The sequence below is a fragment of the Sinocyclocheilus anshuiensis genome, unplaced genomic scaffold (genome assembly GCF_001515605.1).
Source record: "Sinocyclocheilus anshuiensis isolate Anshui unplaced genomic scaffold, SAMN03320099.WGS_v1.1 scaffold1646, whole genome shotgun sequence".
Classification (NCBI taxonomy): Eukaryota; Metazoa; Chordata; class Actinopteri; order Cypriniformes; family Cyprinidae; genus Sinocyclocheilus; species Sinocyclocheilus anshuiensis.
The window spans coordinates 501,025-511,920 of record NW_015547838.1 but is presented as its reverse complement, the minus strand read 5'-3'; the positions used below and the strand labels follow the sequence as shown (position 1 = coordinate 511,920).

General features: G+C 34.1%; 1 protein-coding gene across 1 annotated transcript; it reads left to right on the top strand.

Moving 5' to 3' along the window:
* Window positions 1–468: 468 nt before the first annotated feature.
* Window positions 469–10,085, top strand: LOC107704658 (myozenin-2-like). The gene is made up of 6 exons (XM_016507648.1): window positions 469–558; window positions 1,611–1,695; window positions 3,653–3,810; window positions 4,975–5,137; window positions 6,720–6,903; window positions 9,825–10,085. The coding sequence occupies exons 2-6, from the start codon at window positions 1,620–1,622 to the stop codon at window positions 10,006–10,008; spliced, it is 765 nt and encodes a 254-aa protein (XP_016363134.1). The 5' UTR covers window positions 469–558; window positions 1,611–1,619; the 3' UTR covers window positions 10,009–10,085.
* The last annotated feature ends 811 nt before the right edge of the window (window positions 10,086–10,896 follow it).

Below are 10,896 nucleotides of genomic sequence, written 5' to 3'. Positions count from 1 at the left end.
AATTGTTTCCCATAGAAAGCATCAAGATTAAATGCAGAGCAGATCATTCAAAATTATCTTAAGCTCTCAAATTGTGCTCGAATTTGCCAAAATAGTGTGCAATCAAACGTCACAACTATTAATGCCAACTTAAATAGTTCTCAGATCCTTCAAACTCTCCTGAGACTAAATTATCTGAGTCTTTAGTGCTGCATTTAAGTTCAGGTCAGAAGTGAAGGTCTGGCTGTGACCATGACAGATGAATCATATAGATGGATCTTAACCAGGACTGAGCGATGATCTCCAATGACAACAAACACAAATACACAGACATACAACATACAGACTGGTCCACTGGCAAAGCTGGCATCAGGTTTTTATTATGGGGGTCAGCAGGGGTGTGTCAGGAACTAAATGCTTTGCCCCATTTAGCTCCTGTCGTTTGGCTAAACTAGCAGCGATGATGTCATCGGGCAGGGGCTGAGATGAGTCTATAGAAACCAGCTTCACGCTGCTGTGCTCTCACACTCACACAGATCAGCCAAACACACCGAACATCATCTTCTCCAGCACACTCAGGTAAGTCAGAAACTATCTTGTCTGGTAAGAGGGGTGTGTGTGTGTGTGTGTGTGTGTGTGTGTGTGTGTGTGTGTGTGTGTGTGAGAGAGAGTCTGGTCATCTAATCTGCACAGTAATCTGCACATGTAATCTGTCAAATCTGAATTTTTAGCATGACAAAATGCTTCCTGTAGCTTCTATGAGAACAGTAGAATGACAATGAGGATATAAATTAAGCCAATAAAATTTAGAGTTAAAAAATGAACTGAACATTTGAATTAAAATTGCTCCAACAAAAAAAAAAAAACACACACAGTAACTCCAGTCAAAAGATTTTGTCATAAAGCATTAATTATTTATGCTAGCAAACAATCACACCTAGTATAGTATTAGCAGAAATTAACTTTCATTAGGGGCCAATATTCACCCTCTACAGTTGACTTTGATGGGCATTTTTTATCATATAACACCCTGCATGTTATTTATATATATATATATATCAAATACTAATTCAGTATCAGTTATTTTATGGAATGTTACCTATTAAATTAAATAAACACATAAGTCATACATTATGCAATACTATATTTTAATTGGTATTAATTAAATAAAATGTTATATATTTTTTAACACTAATACAATTATTTTCTTTAGAATATAATTATTTTTAATATTTTATCAAAATAATATTATACAAATATTATTTAAAAAATACACCAGATGTTATATATCTTATGCAATTTACTATTAGAATATAATTTTTAAAATATATAATTTAAATCAAAATGACAAATACATTTAAATATACCGAATGTTACCATTACAATACACAGGATTTCTTTACAAAACATTACTAGTACAAAACTAAAGCAGATATTAATAATAAAAAAAATAATAATAATATTAATAGTTATTAATAGTAGTATTATTAATAAAAATAAGAATTATTATTATTACATAGTATTGCTTAAATATATAATAAAACTATTATTATTATGATTATTATCATAAGCAGGATTTGAATCAATTGCTGTGATGTGATGTAATGTGATCTGATGTGATGTGTGTGCAGACCAAGAGGATGCAGACAGCACATCAGAGTCTCACCAAACAGAGAAAGCAGCAGACCATGATCCTGAGCAGAGAAGCAAAGGGAGGTAAGACACACACACAAACACACAAACGGGTTTCCATGTTTTCTGGGGACATTCCATAGACGTAATGATTACTGTACAAATTATGTTAGACGTAATGATGTTATACTGTACAAACAAATCCCCTTACCCTAAACCTACCCCTCACCAAGAACTTTTTCAAAAAACTTCATTTAGTATGACTTATATGCTGTTTTCCTAATGAGGACCAAAAAAATGTCCCCACAACATCAACATTTATTACTGTCCTTGTTGGGATATTTGGTCCCCATAATGTAGGGAATTCCAGATAAACACACACACACTACAAAGACACTTAGATGAAGCCCTACAAAACACACACACACACACACTCCTACACAATGACATAAAATCATAAAAAATATCATATGGTGATTGTGGACGGACTTCAGTCTTGTAGGGACTCATATGAGAGGCGGTGCAGTTGATTGACAGGAGCAGAACAGATCAAAGCAGATTCTTTCTCAGTCACTTGAGTGATTTAAATGGAGGGAAATCTCCACATCCAACATTCCTGAAACTATCCCAACACTTCAGAGGTAACATTTGCCTCAGTGTGTTTGTTTGTGATTTTCCGTTGACGTAAGCCACAGCGAGTCTGACCTGGCATCACGGCAACTCCAGCTCAGCTGAATCCGACTCTGGAGAGGGAATTTTATAAGAATAAGCCACGGGGCGCTGCTAGCATGAGCCCTGGCAGGAATGCCCTTTCTGAAAATGACACTTTAGGACGAGTCCATTTCTCCAAGTGTTCCACATTACTGCAGTCTAATAATAATCATCACTGTTACCCGGATAACACAACAAGCACGACTGCAGCAGCCGTGACAGAAGAACCCGAGAGCAACTACACTGCAAGAGATCAGATCAGTCAAAAAAAGAGCGGCCCTAAAAAGTATTTGGACAGTAAAGCCCCACTTAGAAATGCTTAAGTGTCCCTAATAAAATATCAATCCAGATCTTTAACCATGAGACGCCACCACCAAATCACATCATCATAAAGCACTTTACACTACCGTGCAATTTCGGGGTCAGTAAGATTTTTTTTTTTATGTTTTTTTTTTTTAATGAAGCATACCAAGGGAGCATTTGCTTGATCAAAAATATAGCAAAAATTTTAATTTTTTGAAATATTATTACAAAGTAAAATAACTGTTTTTGATTTGAATATATTTTAAAATGTGACTTATTCTTGAGACGCAAAACTGAATTTTCAGCATCATTACTCCAGTCTTCAGTGTCACAGAAGGGTTATTATAATTAACTAAAACTAAAACCAATTATATAAGTGTTAACTGAAATAAAATAAAAAACTTATTTTATTTGCAAATGCAAATTAATTAAACAACTAGACATAATTAAAAACAACCAAAATAATAAAAATGACAAAAGCACAACAAAATGACTAAAACTTTCAAATTAACACGCAAGCAGAAAATATAAAAATAAAATCTAACTCCAATTATAAACAAAACTATTATAGTATCTCCGTGATACTAAATAACACAGTGAGTTTTATAGAATTTTGTTTATTTAATATTATAGAGGTTTTTTTATTTTCTTTGTTTTCTAACCATATAAAATCTGTGCTGTATCATCCATTTTAATGTCAACTACTTCTGTTCATTAATACGAATTCTCATACATTGGATTCTTTAATGGATAGAAAATTCAAAAGAACAGCGTTTATTTGAAATAGAAATCTTTTGTAAGATTATACTACCACTTTTGATCAATTTAATGCATCGTTCATTTGTTTGAAAAAAAAAAAATCCTACTAACCCCAAAGTTGCATGATGTTGAATATGCATTAATCATTCAGTACCATGGTAAAAATAGTTCCAAAAACAAAAATTCTGCTATGAAAATTATGTACATACTGTAAAACATTTGACGAAGGTCAAGGATGAATCATTTTAAAATGTATGTGTGTGAGAAGGTCTGAACCTTGGGAAGAAGATCAGCGTTCCTAAGGATGTGATGATGGAGGAGCTGAACCTGAACACCAACAGAGGATCCATCATGTTCCAGCAGCGTCAGAGGAGAGTGGAGAGATTCACACTGGAGAACTCAGCAGATGCTCCCAACATCATATATGTAAGACACCCTGTTTTAAGACACACAATGCTTGCATGCAATTTTAGGGAGAAAAAATAAAACACATTTAAAGCACATGATTTGAGGAATCATTCATGTCTGGAGCATAAAGAGTTATGCACCACAGTCTAATACCAGGGTTATTATCGTTAACTAAAACATTAAAAAATAAATAATCAAATATAAAAATGTAACTTATTTCATTTCAGCTATAGTTGCCAATGCAACATTTTTTTTTTTATTTACGTTTAATTTAAGCTGAACTACTAAAATAACTCAAACTAAAAGTTAAAATTAAATTTCCATTTCAAAATATTAATAACAACAACTATATTATAACACAAATTAACTGAAATAAAATAAAATATTAAAATTTTATTTTAAAATATTAGCTTTCAACTAGTGGATAAGAGCAACATTTCTCATTTTATAGTTTAAAAAATATATATATATATATATATATATATATATATACAACAAAATTACTAAAACTTTAACTAAAATATAGTAATATATATATAAATACAATATAATAATACTAATACAAATGAAATCTATTTCATATATTAATAATAATAAAAAAGTATCATTGTTATACTATTAGGCTGATGATACACGGGGCAACTTTGGGCAATGTTGCTGTCAACGGGCAACCAGGTGAGACACAGGGCCCACGACCGATCTAAAGTATCCAGATAGAAATTTGTTACCCGTTCTCAATGGGAAAGTGCCCAAGCAACATCGCTCAAAAAGTTGCCCCGTGTATCATCAGCCTAATAGTATATCAATGATACTAAAGTAACACTGTTTAATACTTTGGTTAATCATGACTATGAACAGAAGAATAAAAAAGAAACTCACAGGTTCATATAGAGCAAATATAAGAAGAGCGATGAGAGATAGCAAGGTCAGGAGGCGTTTTGGGTTACGTAAATCCCCAGAATATGGACTGGATTTAGTGCAGGAATCCATTTGACGAGGTAATGAAACCCGTCTCACATTCTCCTGCTGGGCATCCTTTATGTGAAGGGCTTTCACCAATGAAATACTCTCCACTGCAATGTTACAGATTAGAAAAGACAAATGTGACTTCAGGTTAAAGGCCATGCATTCATGCATTCAAAACGCTGGATAAACTGCTCTGTCCTAAACGTCTTCCATCAGAACAACATGGAACAGAATCAAATCCAGGACCAGAACCGCATGATGACAGACATGCAGGGAGGGAAAGAAAACCTGCTGTATCCAGTGGCCGGTAAACACAGCCTCGTCACCAGCCTGAAGAACACAGTGGCCAAGAAAGGAAGCCCAAATGTCCTGGCACCAGGTACACACACTCTTTTGACCAATGTTACTAATTATTAATTGCCCAGTACATGATATTTTAGTGTAATTTCTTACATATGGGGTTCGATAAGTTTCATTATATCATATAGATTTAGTGACTTGAGCAAACCTGAAATCCAAAGTAGCCTCTGATATTGGACTACCAATAAGCTACAACCTAGCAACCATTCAGGATATCCCAGCAACCGCATGGCAATGAACCAAAAAAATAATAATACTCTGAACACCTTAGCAACTGCTTAGCAACACCCTGGCAACCACCCACAATACCTTAGCAACATGACAGTGAGTTTTGCAAGGACAAGCGCTGCTAACGTTTTATAGAAAACATAAAAATCTAGTTTATATTTATAATGATATATATAACATAAATTGATAATAGTTTGTTATACATTTCTAACTTTAAATTGTTTTAGTAAGATTAAAGTGTGTTAATAAACTTGATTCAAAGCACATAAAAACTTCCACTGTAAAAAAGGACTTGAATGCATTTTTATTTTATGTTTTCCAGTAAAATATAAAAACAAATCTTTAAAACAAGGTAAATGTATTTGAGAACAGTATTGTTAATGCTACCTACAACTATTACAAACTAAATATTAAATATATACTATATAAATATGAACACTTTTAAAAATTGTTTTGGTAATTCAAATAAAGCTTAAATAAAACAAAATAAAACATGAATATTAGATGAAAAATGGAGACAAAAAAATGAAAATAAAAAACTGAAATATGCTGAAATCGCAAATACAAACATTATTAAATCGGAAATAAATTGAAATATTAAAAAAATCATAATAAAATTAATGACAACAGAACATAAAATGACTAAACATAAATAAGTGAAAATATAAAAATTAAATCTAATTCAAAATCTTAAATACTGTATTATATATAATACTAAAATACATAAACCATGAAGATCGTCTTTAATATAAAATATTACAATAACCAAAAACCTTCAAAATACATACTAATGTGTATTTATTAACATACATATAATTAAAATGAACAAAATAATTTACAAACATTAAACATATTTTTAAAAAATGTAAAGCATGATTGGTCCTCTTTAATATCTTGTGTAGTGGTGTTTCTCAAGTACATTTATCTTGCTTCAATAATTTTTAGATATTTTAACTGGTAAACAGACGAAACTGATCGTTAAGAAAATGATTTTTGCAGTCACATGAGTGTATTTCTGAACATGAGGAACATGCTTGCATGTATTTCTGATATCTTTTAGAGCAGCTTCACTCTTCTTCACTCATCTGATGATCTGTTATTATAATTAGCTTGTTGTTACGCTCAATTAACTCCATCTAATGTTCTTCTCTGTCTGTGGAGCCCTTAATAAACATCCATCTCCTGTTTCCATTTCCTTATCTGCCCATGGCCCCTGAAGGGACCGGTCTGAATGTCCGCTAATGCGAATGCGTGCTGCTCCTGGGCGAACTCTATGAGCTAAACACCGTAGCATGCTAGAATGCACTTCAGGACAGCAAAGCTCCCTCTATAATTGGCCCTGTGAATCACCAAGCACCAACCTATCCTTTTAGGCTACTCTGGACCGCTGCGAGAGATCCCTCGAGAGAAATTCAACGCCACGGTGATCCCAAAGTCTTATTGTTCACCGTGGCAGGAAGCCCTGGGAGAAAATGAAGAGCTTCGGTCTTCACTCAACACTCAGATAGCGGAACTTCCACAGAAACTCCCGCCAGCAAACTACAGGTGCTTTAACAGGTAAGATAGTACCTTTCCGGGAAATCACCAGCACCGTGCGGGCAGCAACTTTAATGTGGAAATTCCGAAATCTCAGAAAAAACAACTTAAATTCCATATTTCAACTCAGAAACAAAATCCGACATTAACCTTTTTTTTTTCTCAACGGCTGACACCAGCTGCAGTGATGCGATGACTTTACCATTTGGCAATTGGCTCTTTTATTTAGAAGGCGGGACTTACTCCGCCATATTGCTCGATGCACTTTCTCCCATTCATAAGTAATATGATGACATTGGTATATCTAAAGTCTTTGATTATACTACAATAAAAGAACAAAAATTGAAATAAGGTCACGTTTGTACACCGCAAAACTCAAAATTTCAGTCCAACAACAAGTAGCAAATACTATTTCAGACATAATTCTGTGAAATATATAGTTCTGTCATGACAACTCTCAGAGGGATTGGCATGGTAATGTACATGACAATGTTAATGTATTTGGTCTTGGCGGAACAGATCTGCTACGCTGCTGCTGCGGCAGAGCAAGTACCGAGACTTGCTACTGCCAATACATCCACAACATGCTGCTGTGAGCATGTAAGAAATACTGCTGCTGCACATATAACATACATGAAATAACCCCCATATAGCATACATGAATCACCTCGTAGCAGATCTATACAGGTGGAGCTGGGGAAGGTGGAGGGTTTCTGAAGCAAGCTGCAACTGCTACAGCAAACAAAAGCCAGGTATTTGAATATTGAGCAGCGAGCTCATTGGCTACTGATACAGGAGAGAACCAATCAGCTGCCACGTGAAAATGAGGTCACCAGGTCAGATTGAGCTAGACCTATTGGACTGCGCCATCTAGAGTTTCATGCCAGAACTCTGTATTTCAGCTCATAACATGGATTTCAACACTATTGTATCATTTCCTTTTGTGAAAAAAATAATTGTTAAAATTAACCGTTGGGGTTTTGGGCATTTGTTTTTGGTTTGTCCAACTCAAACATTTACTTAAGTGATATTCAGATACTTTATTAAGGTTGTATATTTATATACTATTGTGATATTTACAAAGCCACCAAATAATTTTTTTTACAGTGGAGATTGCAATTATTTGATGAAAAAATACAGTAAAAACAGTAATATTGTACAATACTATAATCCAACCTGAATTTTGTAATGAACCGGCATCTTTACATCAGTCTTCAGTGTCACATGAAACATTTCTCATAATTATCAATGTTTCCTTCAAAAGATCACCATGACCTTTAAAGCATGGCAAATACAAATGACTTGCAAATGATGAGTTCTTTAAAAGCGCTTAGATGTTACCTTGGTTTTTAGGTGAACTGGTGCAAAAGACTGCAGAAAAAGCTGCATAGCTCCAGCTAAACGTCTTCTAAATTAATACATGTAAAGAGATTGCGATGGGTAATTTTTTTCACTCAGTTCCTGTTTTGTACATAATACACACGAGATGGTCAATGAACAGATTATTAACTACCCCTAAAATGAAATGGAAATTAAGAGGTTAATTTTTTTTTCATAGCCCTAACACTAAACATAACCTTAAAATATAATAAGATTATATGAATGTTAATGACCAGCAAAGATGTTCCAGGAACATTCTGATTAAAAACCTTCATTTGGACTGCTGAAACGAAAACGAAAGAGTTGCATCAAACTGTTCATCGATGCATCACAATAACGTGACACAATATACTGTGGCCCATGTAGGGTTGGGCCATCCGAGTTGGTTTGGGATTCCCCTGTTACAGTTTCTTTACTTGGGAGGGATTAAGTCTTCATTCTCTGCGGTACCAGAAAACTGAGGCAAAACACGATATGAGAAACAGCCTTGAGGATACCAAGAGGTTTTGGCACATTAGCTTGATGCGTGCTGATGGTGTGCCTTAAATAGACCCATCAAGACTAATCCACACTATCAAATTATGAAGTCCACTTAAGAGAGCTGCAATGTTTCCACTGCGTCTTCCCATTTGAAACGGGATCCACAGAGGAGCGAATGACTGAGAAACTATTTAAACGCACCGCCGACTTCTCCTGTCACGAATTTCAGAGCCTCAAGACACACTGCGTATACAGAAGATCAAATTACTGAGATACAAACTAAAATTGCGTCACCATGTGGAGTCAAATCCAGAAGCAAGAATATTTTGAGTTTGCATGACTGGGTCCATTAAGTGACTTGTAGTTTTGAAACTGAACAAAATTACATGCAGTTTCTTGAAACTGAAAGTTACTGGTAGTACTCACTGAATTTAGGTTATTATTGTTAACCAAAATGATTTTTTTTTTAATTAATTGAAATAAAGCTGGAAAAAAATTAAATATAAATATTATATAAAAAATTTAATTAAAATTAGAAATGTTACCTTGGAAACAAACTGAAATAAGTTTAAGTTGAAGCATTAAAATTAATAATTGTAATAAAAATTACTAACTGTAAATAAAACCTGAAATTTAACTAAAACTGAAATTAAACCTAAATAATAACATAAAAAAACAATAATAAAAATGATGTGTTTAAGTTGAAGCAATAAAATGACTAATTGTAAATAAAAACTAAAATTTCACTAAAACTGAAGTAAAAATCAATTAAACATAAAATAGTATAAAATAATAGTAATAAAAAAAGAGAACACAAAAAATGACAAAAGCACATAAAATGACAAAAACAAATTTAAATTCAAATGAAAACTGAAAACATAAAAACTAAATCAAAACATCAATGAAAACTATAATAATAACAAATAATAATAAATATAAATATTACAATAACACTGCATCAAATACTCAGAAATAAGCCACATTATGGAGGGGAATGGTTTGTGAATGCCATTTCATGTTGGTTTTCTGAGAGAGCACTTGTAGATTTAGCTCCACTCTTCTTCATGTGGTTTTTATTTTAGAGCCGCGGTGCCATTTGGAGGTCCTGTGCGCAGTCAGAGGGTGATTCCTGTTATTGGGTTTGAAGCTCTGGAGACTCCAAGTCTTTCTAGCATGACCTTGGCCACCATGTCCAAACGACGCAACTTCAACAGAGCCCCGCAGGGATGGGGTGTCGGATACTTGCCCGAGTCAAATGACCTGTGAGCTTGGCGCTGATCCACACCTGTAACATTAGAGGGAAAAAACTGTCTCGCCGTAAAGACCTGCGCTTTGCACTTTCAGGCAGTCCCATTATGTTCCCTGCTAAAACTGAAATTAAACCTAAATAATAACATAAAAAAACAATAATAAAAATGATGTGTTTAAGTTGAAGCAATAAAATGACTAATTGTAAATAAAAACTAAAATTTCACTAAAACTGAAGTAAAAATCAATTAAACATAAAATAGTATAAAATAATAGTAATAAAAAAAGAGAACACAAAAAATGACAAAAGCACATAAAATGACAAAAACAAATTTAAATTCAAATGAAAACTGAAAACATAAAAACTAAATCAAAACATCAATGAAAACTATAATAATAACAAATAATAATAAATATAAATATTACAATAACACTGCATCAAATACTCAGAAATAAGCCACATTATGGAGGGGAATGGTTTGTGAATGCCATTTCATGTTGGTTTTCTGAGAGAGCACTTGTAGATTTAGCTCCACTCTTCTTCATGTGGTTTTTATTTTAGAGCCGCGGTGCCATTTGGAGGTCCTGTGCGCAGTCAGAGGGTGATTCCTGTTATTGGGTTTGAAGCTCTGGAGACTCCAAGTCTTTCTAGCATGACCTTGGCCACCATGTCCAAACGACGCAACTTCAACAGAGCCCCGCAGGGATGGCGTGTCGGATACTTGCCCGAGTCAAATGACCTGTGAGCTTGGCGCTGATCCACACCTGTAACATTAGAGGGAAAAGACTGTCTCGCCGTAAAGACCTGCGCTTTGCACTTTCAGGCCGTCCCATTATGTTCCCTGCAGTTGAAAGGCCAGAGGAGAGCAGCTGGGAGTTTAGATTTACATCGTTTGAAAACCAAAA